This window comes from Pleurodeles waltl, chromosome 3_2, assembly GCF_031143425.1.
Source record: "Pleurodeles waltl isolate 20211129_DDA chromosome 3_2, aPleWal1.hap1.20221129, whole genome shotgun sequence".
In the NCBI taxonomy this organism is placed as follows: Eukaryota; Metazoa; Chordata; class Amphibia; order Caudata; family Salamandridae; genus Pleurodeles; species Pleurodeles waltl.
In genome coordinates, this window is record NC_090441.1 from 110,547,076 (window position 1) to 110,563,188 (window position 16,113).

At 39.6% G+C, this 16,113-nt stretch overlaps 1 protein-coding gene across 3 annotated transcripts in view; it reads left to right on the top strand.

The window, feature by feature from the left end:
* Positions 1-16,113, top strand: part of AUTS2 (activator of transcription and developmental regulator AUTS2) — a 1,924,915-nt gene that overhangs the window by 1,900,356 nt on the left and 8,446 nt on the right. For all 3 annotated transcript variants that reach the window (XM_069226926.1, XM_069226925.1, XM_069226927.1), the window contains 6 exons: positions 67-96; positions 1,011-1,082; positions 6,936-7,104; positions 8,874-8,951; positions 11,618-11,701; positions 13,862-14,084. In XM_069226926.1, coding sequence (XP_069083027.1) covers positions 67-96; positions 1,011-1,082; positions 6,936-7,104; positions 8,874-8,951; positions 11,618-11,701; positions 13,862-14,084 — 656 coding nt within the window. The remainder of the gene's footprint in view (positions 1-66; positions 97-1,010; positions 1,083-6,935; positions 7,105-8,873; positions 8,952-11,617; positions 11,702-13,861; positions 14,085-16,113) is intronic.

Consider the following 16,113-nt stretch of genomic DNA (forward strand, 5'->3'; position numbering starts at 1 on the left):
TTTGTTAATGAAAGCAATTGTCTGAGTGACAGGCATGTAACCAAGCTGTCATCTTCTCTTTCACAGCTGGCAGATCCGTTCAGGCCCATGTTAAGGGTAAGATCGTCTTTCATGCATTTCTCCTGCTACTTTTTTGACTTCTAGTGGCAAAATATTACTTATTAGAACCAGTTTTGTAATAATGTGGAACGCTTTACACAGGGAATTTCCGCAAAAACTCGAAAGTGACGTGAATACTGACACAGAATGCCTACAAGGTGCACACTGAAATGTGAGAGAGTCTGGCCGCTTGCTCTTCTGCTAACATATTTTATACTCATTGTTGAAAGCAAGGAGTACAAGGCCAGCCCTCAAAACTGAATATTATCCGTTGAAAAATTACATATCCTTATACTGCACCTTTCAAGGTGGAGATGTTTCCAACAGCTGGATCGAACATTAATATCACTTTTAGATGCTAGATCCATCGCAAACCAAAAATAAATTGAGACAAGAGCTGATGACACGTTTTGATCTGTTAACTTCACACTTAATCATGTCTTCAGACCGTAGGGGAATGCTTGTTTTCTTAAGTATGCGATTAGTAGCCACTATTTGTGAAATAATTGTGAATTGCATTCATTAGGAACAGATCTATAGCTGGGAAAACTTGAAAAAAATCAAAGCATGTGATCTGTCTAAATTTGAGGTTCAAATATTCTATTCACTGAAAAGCTAATGAAAGATTCCTTCACATGGGTGTTTTGTTCACCCCTCCTCAAATGTTAACTTAAACACGTGAGACCCAGAAATGGAGGAGCAGGACTGTAGTTATATGGGTGGAGTCAGCAAGGTGGTGCCACCCTAAGCAAGTTGTAATTGTTTTTAATACTGAGCCTTATTATATGTAAAGTATCTGCTTGTATTTGGGAGGATGGGAATAAATGGTCAGGACATGTGATCACTACAGAGGAATGACAGCCATGCCACTGGAATGTCTTGTAAATGTTGCATTTTCTGTGATTTTGCAGAAGCCTGGAAAGTGGTGCGCCATGCACGTCCACATTGCTTGGCAGATATACCACCATCAACAAAAAGTCAAGGTTCGTGCATTCAGACTGTTTTCTTCCAGAATCTCCTCATATCTTCTATACACTCATGTTTGTTTGACTGAGCTAGGGAAATATACCAGGTACCTACAGGAAATTGGAGATATATCAATAGATTTCCCATTGCAGCTGCATGTGCGATTTTTCTTTTAAGTGATTGGTTTGCATGCTTGTTTTGTAATTGGCTGCTTTGGAGTATGGAATAATAGATGTTATTATGTTAGTAATTGACTTGGCTAGATTAACCAGATGTACTCTAATTGTTAATAGCATCTATTTGAACATTCCCTTGATGCACACATTTATCTTCGAAGCAGAGCAGTTCTAGCACACCGGAGATGTTCAAGACAAACTCATAGACTCAAATGTGCCCACTAAGTGTTTTATAAATAATTCATGGTAATATTTACCACTTAAAACGTTCAGAGGATTCCTTTGAAAAGCTCTTACGCACAAGTTGTAGTCTTATGCATTCTTCCGTCAGTAAATACTGCTCTTGGTATCGAAAAGAGCTAGAGTATGTAAACTAAACACACACTTCGAGATTAAAAAACTAAGGGGCATATTTAACACAGTGCAGCACCACTCCTAGGTACCCCCCTAATGCCATCAGGTCCGCGCCATATTTAAAATACGGCGCACCATGGTGGTAGTTAGGGTACTAGCATCAGAATTATCTACACTAGTCCGGCGCTTTGCAGGATTAGAGTAAAAAATGTTTGCGCTAATCATGCAAAACACCCAGAGGCCCACTGTAACCAATAAAAGCCTCCTTTTAACACCTGCCCTGAGAAGGCATTAAAGGTGCCCCCTTTCCATACATTATGCCTGGCGCAAGCATTATGTAGCACAAAAGGTTACAAAGTCGCTCAATGCATGCATTGCGCCACTTTGTAAATATTGTGCCGCATTTTTGGCCTTCTAATGCCACATTAGCGTAAAAAAATTACGCTAATGTGGCGTTAAAATGGTGCTAAATATGCCCCTATATGTGCAGAGCATGAGTCTTACTGAAAACAGCTTCTGTGATCTAGCAACACTCACAAACAGCACCATAGGCCTAACTATAAAATCAAGGTAAACAGCGTTGCACCCCAGTTTGTGAAGATCAGCCCGTGATTTAGGTTTTTCTGTATGCTCCTGTCTGAGTTGTTTCCTGATGAAACATCTAATCTGACCCCATGAAGAAACATTATTTATGATGAAATAACAAACGGGGATCCATCCAAATTTTATTTAAGTTGTAAGAACTCCTTGACAGCAATACTGGGCTGATTTCTAAAGTAATTGTATATGGAAGGACTTCCTCCCAGTCTTCCACCATGAAAACAACCTATGATCACTGGACATCTCTAGAGCTTCAAGAATCAAATTTGTTTGTGGAATCTTGCTATATTAGTTAAAAACATATTTAATTGAGCTAAAGCACATCAGAGCGACAATTACCCATCATGGTGTTAAAGTGTTTTCCATATAACCAAAGCCCATGCCCACATCTGACATATGTGCCTTGATTTGAGGGGTCTACAAGAGTGTGTCTGATTGAACATGCCATTTTTAGCAGGATGCTGGTTTAGAGGGGTGATCCCCGCATTGTAAGCAGGTTTGAGCCAGCACATAAGCAATGTCTGGGTTTCTGCTATTGCTAGGAAGCCTGCATGCATGGATGACACAAAACATTGTTCGATAAAGCTCAGCCATTTCTAAACATGTTTTATGGTACCTGCAAGTCGTATTAATGAGTTCCTCCTGGGTACCTATATGTCAGCAAGCATTAGAGAAATAGACATTTGTTCTTTTATGAGACTAAACATCAAGGCCCTACCAGTGGTGTAACGTAAAATGGTGGGGCCCCCATGCGAAATGTCACGAGGGACCACTGCATCTCCCATATCTTGTGGATATTCAATGGCCTGGGGCTGAGTGGTAGCCACCTTAAAGAAACTGGGCCCCCCTGAAGAAGTGGGACCACCCCCTCAACCCTACCCGATTTGACATCTCAAGTCCATGAGCCTTGTGTTTGGAAACCAATTCAAAGACCACACCTCGACCGTGAGAACAGGGAGTGGTCTGGGGGTCTTAAAGGAATTAGATAGCCCTCCGCTTTGAATGGCTCTCAGCGGCACGTTCATGAACATGCTGGCTTCTAATTGCTCAGGGAAGGGGGGAGAAGGAAGGCAAGAGCTCTCATTGGTTGCCCGTAGATGGCCAATAGCAAGGACAGCTGGGAAACCACTGGCATGGCTCGAATAGCTCAAAGTTTTGAAGTTAATGACTTTTTGCTCAGCTACCTCCTCATCTTTTTTTTATAAATGGATCATTTTTTTATAAATGGAGCTCTTCAGTTCTTAGATGTTTCCACTGAACAAGTAGGATTTTCAAATAAAAGCAGCGAGTCTTCCCGCCAGCTCTACAGATGTTTTCTTTACCCTAGCACCACACCAATAATGTCTGCTTATTTACGTGGCTCCTGAAAATGGAATGAATTTTACTCGCAGATGGCAGACATCCGTTTTTTTAGATACAGAAGTAAAATTAAATATTTTGATGTTTACAAAGCTGTTTTTACTGTCTGTATGTGGTTTGATGCTCATCGGAAGCAGAAATCCTCGGCGCCGGTATCTGCCATTTTACAGGCCGCGGCTGCGTCACTGAAGCATTAATAAGCCTTTTTGTTGTTTGAATAATTCACAGTGGAATTTTAATATGGGCTTGCTGTTTAAAATGAACCAATTTCATTTCAATTTTAGCCGGTATGCAAAGCTTCAGCGCTGTTGTTAAACAATAAAAAAGCCATTTTCTAAATGTGCAATGACTGTTCACCTTTTTGCTGGCGTTAGTTAATTCCACGTCGCGAGCTGGTGTTCGATAGACCAGAACATATCTTAATGGAATCTTTATTGGGTATTAAAACCCGAATCAGTAGTCAAACAGAGGACAAGTAGCAGTTCTCTGAACAGCAAGCACTGGCAAAGTCAATAGCTTGTATTTTGAGGCTCATTTAAAACATGCTGCAGTGAAAATAAAATAAATCACATTTCCTAAACAATGCCGCTATGATTTCATGTGTGATGATCAAGTGTAGCTTGGAGATGTAGAATAGTTCGCAATATAGTTTAATGAAAGCACTTCATAGGAGGTGGAACGGTACACTAAATAACCAATAAAATGAAGCGAGAGAGCAGTGCTCTTTTGGGCAGAGAAAGCAAGTACCCTACATGTACTTTAAAGAATTGGTAATAGGTGGTCTTGCATACCTAAAACAAAAGAGCCAGAACTAGTTGGAGGTTTTTTTCTAGTAGTCTAATGGCATTTTCTCTGCCACAGGGAATTTCCTGTAGGTATGGAGTGGCTATAGGGACAACAACAGATTTCCTGATTGACCAAGCCCTATAGGTAGGATTATTATGGTAGTCAGTCATACACCAGGCGCTCTAGAATATAATTTTTATCCTCACTGGTCTGAAGTCGAAAGTGACATGACGATGATGTTTCTAATTGTTAAGCATTTGACAAGGATGTTTACTTTTCAATTCACACACAATTCAAGGACTTTCTTGCACCCAGTCAGAACATGAATATTTTTCTATAGGATTTTAGTGTCTATAATTTCGAGGACAAACCTCCAGATCACATATGAGAGAAATGATTGAAAGGTCTAAAAATAGTCTCCTAAGAGCCAACTGTTGTGCTTTTCAGAAGCACTTTTTACTGTATGCAGGAGACAAACACACAAGACATCTGATGCTGTGGAGTAACCAGGGTCGCTTGCACCCAAATGGAAGCATGGCAATGAGCCACCAACCCCTTAGTCAGTTAGGAAATGAGGGTCCCTCAAATTCATTGGCCCTGGTGCCACTGCACGCTGTAGTCATGATAGACACCACCTCATCTGATGGTAGATGTACTCTCATTTTACTTTGTCCATGTGTGGTTACATTATAGGAAGACAACATTTTTGTGTCTCCATCACTTTTGAGAAATTCTGTTGCCCAAACAGTTTTTAAAGGTGATTTTATTTTTACCGTATGTAATTTTGTGTTTGATTTATCCTTCCAGTGTGTTGTCTTATCTAACAAACAGCCACATGAGCCTATCTCGTAGTGATTGATAGAATACTTTCACTAGGGCAAATGTATGCATTGATGCTCAGATGCAAAACATTTCCCTGATTAAAAGGCGTGAGACTGAGCCGAGCTCGTCTGTACTTGCAGTCACACAACGTTTAGGGCACCAGAGCTGATGCCAGGTTTGGCCCCAAAGTCCTGGGGCAATTCATGCATTGCTGTAGCCGCCCATAGAGGTATGGGAATGAAAAAGGTACTTACCAGTAACTATATGTGTCTTGTATACATTCTGTCCCAGTCAGTGTTGAGACACATGGGGTTCCACAGTTTCCTGATGTTTTAATGTGAGAAAAATTGCACTGAAAGTGTTGGAGAGGAGGTATGGGGGAATGGAGTGTGTGTATGTGTCTGTGTGCGTACATCGCAAAGTACTTACATGCAAATGTGGTGATCCTGTCTGCCATGTTGCATATGTAAGACAAGTGACATTAAACACATGAAGCAGCATTAAAATTATTTATAATTCACTAAACATCAAGACGTGCCACTGTGTCCAGCCCTCCCGCTCGTATCCTTCGCTTCCCTCATCTTTTTCATGTCCTATAAACTCTTTTCCGTTCTACTCGCAGTGCGCTATGTGACCGCAGGATACTAGAAGTACTATGCAAAAAAACTAGACCAAGATATAAAACCATAGCGAAGCATAGCTTAACAGAACATGACACACCAGCCAATTTACTTTAACCAGGGAAGTCCAGGATGGCATAGAGGAGTATTGGAAAGTTCTACCACAAACAGGCCAATAATTTGCTATTTCCATGACACCTATTGCATTCTTTTGCTTTTACACTTACTGTATTGTGACACACGTACACATGTCTAAAGTTCACGTCTCACGACTGCTAGTGCTGTGTGTTTCTTAGTTTGGGGAACCCAGTGGTTTTCACTGCTAATGGACTATCGACTATACTGCATTTGGTGTCTCACTCCATCACATGCATTGTACATTGGCCTAGTGCACATGGCTCTTGACCTCTAGTGCATTCTGTTCCTATCGGCACAAGACATCTACGGCTGGTCACTGCCTTGTTTCATTCCATGTCTTGCATCCTTGACTCACTGCATACAGTGCACTCTGCAACGGTCTGCATTTTGTATCTCAATGCACCTACTCCATCCCGCCTTCTGGCTCTTGATGCGGTCTTTCTCTTGGCGACTGGTGTGATGTAATTGCATCTTTTGGCATACAGTGTATTATTCTTGCTGGCAACCAGTACTTTGTGTCTAATGGCAGTTGCTACATTGGCAGTCATTGGACCACTCCCCTGATGGTATTTTGTGCTTGGCATCCTGTGTGTTATGTTTCTGTTGGCACATACACAATTGTGGCACACGACAGTGCATTCAGTATCTGTTGGCAGCTTACATGAGAAGTCTCATTGCATCTAATACGTTGTTTGCCAGCATCCTGTGCATTGCGTATCTTAGGAAATAAAGTCTGCTTGTTGGTTTCCAGAAGATCATGCATGTGTTGTTGCTTTGTTTTTGTTTTTTACCTGTAGGAGTTATTTCTCCTCATTGTGTTTGGCAGTAGTTGTGTAGAATAGAATAAATGTCCAGTAACCTGATAGCAATACATTTTTATAATTAACAATAGTAGAGACATCTCACCTGTAGGAGCAGCGGTAATACCGACAAATCACTAATGTATCATTGTTCTAAATGAATGTTTTCCTTGCCTTTTACCAATTCTAACGTGAAATCCCATTTACTTATTTAGAAACAAATGCAGACAGACCCGCATAAACTGGATTTTGGACTGAAACCGGAATTTCTGAGCAGGCCCCCAGGTCCCAGCCTCTTCGGTGCCCTTCATCATCACCACCCTCACCCACACAGCCACCCTCATCCTCACGATCTAAGACCATCAGCTCTTTTCACTGCAGCAGGTAAGAACACGGTTCCTAATCTTTAATATCTTATTCCTCATGCCGTGCCTCATATAGCACCTCCACCTCTCTTAGCCCTGTAATCAACAAGTGTTAGGGTTTTCCAGTTTAATGGTACTCCAATTTATCGACCTAGGAATTATGAAAGGCCGAGTTAGTGTTACTTGATTCCAACAGCACCACTGCATGTTTTAGTGGTAAACATTCATGTCTCTGGTCATCTTGAGTAAAACTATTTCTTAGCCCTGAAAAGGAAGTGAAAAAAATATATAAATACTAGAATTCATGTAGAAAGGGGATTTCTTGTCTACTAAGGTAAATGCACATAGTTTTGCAAAGATGTAAGTAACAATAGGTTTATAACTGCTTTTACAGCCCCAATACAGGAGGAAACATTTTACAGTCTAGGCTTTATGCAGTTGGTGCAGTGAAAAGTAAACAAAGCAAAACTTCACCTTATTTATTTACTTTGTACATTTATAGCGTTCACTTTGAGAGTTGAAAATATTTTCTATGTAAATTTAAACTGTAAATATGGAGCACTTGGGAAAAGTTTTTTTTAGCAGAAGAAAAGCTGCCTGTTCATAGAATTGTCAGGTTCTATATTTCACCTTTTCTGATATATTTACACATGTATAGGAACGTGGCACTGCAAAATGACTGCTGACAGATAGTAAAAGTCAGGGAATTTGAAAGGTAGAACAAAGTGACAGAAACAACTGCCCTACAGTAGTTTAGAAAATCAGCAATACATATTGTGTTTTATCCAGGCAAAAGCAGTAGCCATAGACCATATGTGGTGCAGTCTGCCATTGTGTTTTCCCCAAATGCATCTTTACTCACAATCCCAACTCACTTGGGAGGGACCTCAAACCCTTGTGTACATCTTGGCTGAGGAAGGAGGCACAGTCGGATCAAGGCTGTGCAGCGGCACTGATGATGCGAGGCCTGACACCTCAGGCTGTGTGCTTGTTTATTTGAACATGTTCTTAACATGGTTGTGCTCATTCATAGGGCAGGCACATTTGTTATGCATTGAACCCGGTGCATGAATATACACATGGGGCTTATTCACAAAGACATTTTGTAGTACATAAAATAGTATTTTTGTAGTACTCTTTTACATGTTCTTACATGTCTTTGTGAATTGGCCAAAACATAAAATGGGAAGATCCAGGGAATGGTCATGTAGCCTTCTAGCCCACTGCTGGCGGCTATACCAGTTGCTAAAGGCCCTGAACCTGAGTCATACGCCTGAGCCGAGAGCCTATAGAGAGGGAGAGGGCCTTTAACAAACTATATAGCCTGAGGCAAAAGGGCTATAAGGCTATTAGAACATTCCACCCACTGAGGGTAGTATGTTATAAATTAAAAAGGGAGGAACACGAAGACAGACATTAGAATGTTTGAGCAAAAGTCTTTTAACAACCATTAGAAGCCCAGAGCTACTCCATTGTCTTCAATGGCTGTCACTATTCCAATGTTCTGATATACAGTTAGTAGAAAAAGAAAGTACTGTGCCCTCTTTGCAGTTTTGCAATTTTACTGATAGGAAGTTGGGCGTTTCAGGCCAATTTACAAAGGAATGCAAGGATACGTAAAGGAGTACTCTTTTAATATTACTTGCCTTACTCATAAATGCTTTTATTAATTAGTCCAATAGACAGATTTTCTACATCCATTGATGAGTATATATTTGAATGTGAAGGGTTTTTAGCCATTTCGTTTTGGTCTTGACCTAATTTCCTTCTCTTCATTTTGTTTTCCAGGTCCCACACATCCAGCTGGTAACCCTTTCGGCCCTCCTCCCCACCACAGTAACTTTCTGAACCCAGCTGCTCACCTAGGTAAACAGTTAAGATTTTAAATCTATTGTTTTTTCAAAAGTATACTCAGGGTAAGAACATGTACAAATACACACTGTTTGCATTGTTACTGGTCTTCCAGTTGCACCAAGCAATAGTGAATACATAGATATATTCTAAAAAAAAAGTAAGCACATGTTTGTGTTCTCCATTTGTACCTCATTATTACAAATGACATTTTCTGAAATAGCACATCCAGCTCATTCACGACATTCCAAATACAACATGATGGTGAATTCTATCCCTGACATACTCATGGTGAGGCACTTAATAATGGCTTCCTTCACCAATGAATTGGCTCAAGTTTACTTGTTAGTACTGTAATGTGTAAGCCCTTCAACCTGCTACCCACCTCTATTACTTAAGTAAACAGAAAATATTAGAACTGTCTGAATGCTGGAAAATAACCCGAATTTATAAATGTGTTTGTCCTGGCTCAAAACAGTCTTAAGAGTTTATTAAAGAGTTCATTCGTGGTTTCAGAAAATCCCAAGAATGTAAGATAGTCTTTAAAAAAAGGAAAAGCGTTATTGAATTAGGTTCTAAAGGTCAAATTTACTGAGGAGTGTTCTGGACTTCAGAAAGTGGTAATGCTAGCTTCTGCCAGAAAATGAATGTTGTGCCCTTCTTAGGATAACGTTAAGATTGCTAAGTGCATCCTAAGAATCTCAGGCCTGATTTACAAATGTTTTTTTTTATGCATCCGAGTATGTTACATCTTATGACAAGACAAAAAAACTTTGTAAACAAGAGCCATCTTTGTACCTGGCTTCACAAATCTCAAAACCCTTCTATGTCTGAAAAAGCTGTTAGTAAATCAATCATTTAGTGAACAAGCATTGGCAAAGACGATAGGTCTGGGTTAAATGTGTTAACAAAGGCAATGGTAGCACATTAGAGCATGACACACAGGATGGAGGCCGCAGGGTAGGACAGAGAGGTCTATAGTTGTAAAGCACTCCTTCATGCAGTTCAATGCATTCATATGCAGGTGTAAAGTAACACCCTAGTAGTCAATATCATTATGTCAGAGATAAATAATCCCCTGGGCTGAGGCAAGAAGTGATTTAAAAAGCCTCAAGTCAAGGGCTGGAAGAGGCTTATCAACAAAAGGCAGTGGTTGAAAGGTGCAGACCTAAAGCCCATTCCCTGTATGTGCCGAGCAATAAGCATCTTTGAGTGCTCTGTTCTCATCACCCACACATACTGGGAAGAAGTCACCCCCAGTGCCCAGTGGGCACTACAGGCTTCACTGGGAGTCGTGTGTGTCTCATAGCAAACACACAAGCCACAACTGTACATGAAAAGCATTAAGAACAATTGTAATTGAACAAAGCCTATGAACATTTATAGGCCAAATGCAGCATGTAATGTGTGCTTCATGCATACATATTTATTGCAACAAATTATATATCGATGCAGGGGATACAGTAAGGCAGGCAGATACTGTCTGTCAGTGCAGTTACTCAAATGAAGGCTGCTAAAAGCAGTGTCTGCTGATGTAACCCTACGCGGAGATGGCCCCAGAGCACAGACTGCAGCTCCAAGTGTCCTTCATGCTCTTATTTAATGAAGAATCATTAATGTACCAAAACACACATTTTGAGCAGAGGTCCAGATCATTGCTTTGAGCGTTAGTGCTTGGATTCAATGAGGGTGCAGAGGGCTGTACCGGGGGATTGTATTCAATGACTTCAACCTGCTGCAACAAGGGAACCAAGGGAGGAAACGTCCAGAAGGTGTAATGACCCATCTGGGTAATTGTTAAAGGATGTTACTCCCCACTCATTCTCATCATTCCAATATTTGTATTTTAGTAATAACTTTATTTGGTTACATAAATATAACCATAAAAGTACATTTAAAAACACAAGTAAAACATAACATAAAACCACAATAAAATCACAGCGCCATGAAAATTATATACAAAGCAAGCCGCTTTCAGTAGGTATTAAGTACACTAGGCACCTGAGAATTTCACACACAGGTGAACATATAAGAAGTCAGACACCATAATAATAGTCCGCTAACTACGCAGCATAAAAAACAGAAAAGTGGCTCGTATGAAATGGAAATATAAAGGTTTAGCCATCTGAGGAGTAATCCTATTCAAGAATGTTTCATATTTTGGCGTACACTTGTGAGCTAAGAACGTATCAGTCAAACCCTCCAGACAGAGTTCATGCCAATTTTTCAAAATAATATGTTCCCAGTATAAACTCTTAATCTGAGTGCCCACAGTTATTCCCTGGTTTTCCGACACATCAGGCAAATGTAATCTAAGGCAGGGCTCTTTACCTGCCTTGAGCCAAGGTGTAGAGCATTTGTTATCGAGAGCAGTCAGCTCCTTCAGGACCATTCTATATGACACCAGCTCAGGAGTAGCCCATAATGTGACCCAGTTCTTTAGGATCCTTAGTTAAGCAATGTGTTCAACCCTCTGGATATTAGGATCCCATTACAGTGATAACATAGGAGTCATTCCAAAATTTACTCAGCCATGCCTTTTCTACTTCCTGGCTGATTCTTGTAATACAGTTATTAAGTTTTCAATGATCTTCCTTTAGCTATCCAAGTCTTTAGGTTGAGTAACTCCGCTGCATCTCTCTTTTTGTATTAATAACTTCACTGTCATTTTGTTCCCCTAGAATCTTTTAACCGGCCTGCGACATTCACTGGTCTTGCATCCGTAGGCGGGAATGCCTTTGGTGGACTTGGGAATCCCTCAGTTAGTGAGTACATTCATTTAAGTATTTTATCTCCATTTCAAACATTGTGCATATGTTGGAGGAAGTGACTTTAAATGCTGGGAGTCAATAAACTTAGGCTTCTATCTCATGGGCAATATGAGGATGTGTTCAGTGGTTTCCTCTCAAACACAAGTACACTTTCAAATTTGTTTTGCATTCTCAACACTTTGCAAAAGTATAACTGGACTGCAGTTTTACAAGCAAGCTCATAGAAAGTCATGTGACTTTTTGAATTAACATTTCCATAATGCAGAACTATATGTAGAGCATTATTCAACATTGTAGAAAGTCAACCACGCTGAGCATTAGCACATTTAATTTTTTCCACACGGAAAGAGGGAAATATTGTTCTTCCTGAAGAGACCCATGCTTTTAGTCCCCCTGGTCTTTCCCACCCTGCCAGGGGGATTCATTTCAATCCTTGATTGTAAATGTTGGACTATTTTGTGGGTGGGATGATGGCTGGAAAGAACATTTTGCATACTCCACAAACTTAAAATTTGTGGGCATGTGCAACTTTCAAGGCAACCCATGGCCTGCACCGCTCGCTTCCCACCCGTTATGGGGGACTTACTCCAGTGTAATTTAATGTTAACATAGTTTAATATTATGTGGGATAAATGGCAATACAACTACAAGGTCGCCTTTTGTGAATACCCATCAGTTGTTAATCCAGAATTTTTTAATTTGTAAAGGTATTTTAACATCCAAAATGGGTTTTTCATTTAGTCTTTTATGGTTTTGAAGAGGAGTGCATGCATGTTGAGCATAAATTGTAAATTTTGTCTGAAATGAAGATGTAAATGTGTTATTGTTACTTAATATTTATGTAGTGCACAACTACTTATTGGACTCAGAGCCTTTGCGATTTGTTGAAGGCCAAAATAAGAAGTAGAAAGGAAAGGAAATGAATGACATGATTGCACCTCGTAGTCAAACGTCTTTCTTTTTTCCCTAATATTTTTATTGGTTTTAACAAGTCATAGACATGAAAGTACAAAGAAAAAGAACCAGTGCACATTATGCCAGAAATAAAACCCACAGGAGTTGTGAAACCTTGAAGTGTAGGTTTCCAAACAGGCAAAAGTTACAATATCCATATATCAAGAAAAATGTTTATAACCTTAGTCAATTTCTGTTTTTTCTTTTTTTATATTTCTTCATGGTTACCTATTTAGGTCTTTGAAACCCCAATAATAATTTAGATGTTTTATTATTGGGTTTATTTATTGTCTCCAACCATTAAAAAAGTTAGCGTATGGGGTAGTTTAATTAAAATGATAAACTTTACTTTAACTATACATTACAAACCTAAAGACAAAATCTAGAGACCATCAAACGAAAGATTAAATTGAAGTGATGATCTAAGTATTCTTTGTCAATTCTGTGATAATTATCAACTTGCAGCTCCTTAAAAATGCTAATTTAAAGACATAGGCCTGATTACAATCATTCTCAGTGCATCCAAGACAGATTCATATACAAACATTCCTTCTTCTCTTATTTAACTGCACAGCTTTATGTTATACACTGTTCATAGGCTTTGGAAGAAATGTTCTTTAGATACGCCATGTGGTGAATGATGTCAAAATCCTAGCAGACATAAAAGAAAGGAATGTTCTTGAATGCTTATTGTTGTTGAGTGGCAGAGGTGCGAACTGGACAAATAAAACTGTGTGTATCTCTACACTGGATAGCCACTGTAAATTGCTTTAATATATTTGAATTAATCTGTATGTACATAGGAAATTGAAAGCAAACAATTTGTTGTAACAACATATATACGTGTTTGGGGTGGTTTGTGTGTCTAAGTGTGAAACTGTCAAACAATAATTTTGTAGTGTTCCTGCGATTATTAAGTTATGACAAACTATGCCAAACTACACATTGTGGTTGCATCTGTTGAATTTTGAAAGGCTCCCCAATTTTCGGCCATTTCTTTTAAAAAATGTACATTTTCTAGTAAAATTAAGTTGGCCCCTATCATAAAACCTGCTTTATTGGTCTGCTTTCATTTTCCAGATTCCAATTTTATGTATTTGTTTTAACTCAAATCGCTGTTAAAGTCATTGGTAAGTATATTTTACTGTAATGCTTTGCTATCACGCTTAAACATATATGTTTTCCACTTCATCCTTTCAGCACCAAACTCCATGTTTGGCCACAAAGATGGCCCCGGTTTGCAGAGCTTTAACAACCCTCATGAGCCATGGAACCGACTGCATCGAACACCTCCTTCATTCCCGACCCCTCCACCCTGGCTGAAGCCGGGAGAGCAAGAGCGCAATTCCTCTGCGGCAGCGCATGACAGAGATAGAGATGTAGATAAGCGAGACTCCTCTCTTAGTAAAGATGACAAAGAAAGGTATGATAAAAGCACGCCATCTTTTCAAAGGGCAACAATGCATAGTGCTGTGTGCAATGTGGGACCTCTCCAGCAGAGGGTACTTGTTTTGTGAAAGATTAGACTAGTGGCGATAGTAGATCATGCAGTAAGCATCCCTCAGAGTCCAGAAGGCAACAGAAAGGCCCCATCGTACAGTGAAGGACAGGAAGATAATACTACCCTAACACACCAGGCCATTTGGCCATTTGCTCACCGAATTTAAAATTAGCTGTGCAAATGGTAAGATATACAAGTGCAAATTCTCTCTCTCTCTCTCTCTCTCTCTCTCTCTCTCTATATATATATATATATATATATATATATATATATATATATATATATATATATATATATATATATTCATAGTTATTTACAAGGACAACTCTGTTGTGTAGGGTGTCAGTATACTGTGAAAATATATGTTTTCAATTTCTGCATTGCAGGAGGGTTGGTCTCTTTCTGAGATGTTGTTCAAGAGCCTGGGTGGGTAGAGAGATAATGCCTGTTTCCTGGTCTTTTACTTATGAATTTGCACTTCTAAGTAAATTTATTTGTGTGTAGCATTATACAAATGTTAAAGACTGAGACCCATTTTAACTAGGTTTTGCTTTGTCCTTGTGCCATGCAAGGGGGTGCAAGAGAGACACAGAACCTAAGTGGGATTTTTCAAGCCAAGCAAGAGCACTTGTGTGGCCCCGCAAGGCTCCATAAATTTAGAGTAACACGAAGCAGCGCAAATCACTTCCCTGTGTTACTCTGCAGCAGGGAGGCATTCCATGGGTGGAGTATGGGTGTTCCCTCACACCAATCCATGGATTTTGGCACATTCCCAGATTTACCATTAGTGGTAGAACTGGGAATGCATCAAAAATATTGTGCGTCCCCAGGTGAGGAGTAACAAGGAGAATATTTTCATTTATCCTAATTTTTCCCTCTTTCCATGTGTGCTGCATTCTGTACCACATATAGAAACAGGAAAACGCATCAGAGGATTTTGTTGTGCAGGAAGGTGCCTCTCCTGCAAAAATGCAATCCTGCCTACAAAGTAGGCAACCTTGCAACATGACACAAGGGTGCCTGCATTGGTGCTAGGGAGCCAAAAGTATGCCAGCACCAGGAAAGGGAAGGAATGTGCCGTATAATGTTAGTTATGGCGCATTATTGCTCTTTCCCTTTCACGCAGTGCAGCAACGTGGCTTGCTGGTTGTGCTGCGTGAAAGATTGATAAATCTGTCTTTGAGTGTTTTATGGGGAGAAGGCTATGCAAAAAATGGTGAACGCTTCCATATTGGTGAAAGGTGACAACTTTTTATCCTCACAATGGTCAGTGATTTATTACTGTCGAGCATGGGGTAAATGCAAGTCTAGGGTAGGTCTCTGGAGGTAACATCACAGCAAAAAACTGATAGGAATTAATGCAAAAGGGGATATTTGTAGAGAAAACATTTTTCACATGAAGAAAGAAATTGATCATGCAAGAGTACCATTGATTGGCAATAAAACATGAGTACATATATACCATGTGCATTTGTGCATTCATATATGTTTACACATGGGTAAACTCCTGGAAATCTGAGGCAGTCACACCTTCCCAGGAGAATTGCTAACATATTTTAAGAATTCCAGTAACATTGTTAATGCACTCCAAACATAGGCATAAATTGAGAATGGTTTTGAAAATCAAACCCTGGGGTATTTGCCTCCAGAGACCAATGATGCCTATCATTTTCTTCCTCTGTTTCTTTCATTTCCACAGTCCTGCATGGTTATGCATGTATTTTCATTCGACATGCAAAGACATATAAAGCATAATCAGTGACTTGCACTGTTCACTTTGCTATTTGGTGGCAATTTAATAGTTTTTGGAGACCTGTTAACTCCACTAGTATAATTTATGAATGCAGTGTTAATTGTCTGAAATCAGAACATGTGATCTTCATTTCAGATGTTTCTTTCAGTTAACACCCTTTTCCGATTAACAAAGGTTTAGGTAAATAACGTTTAAGTT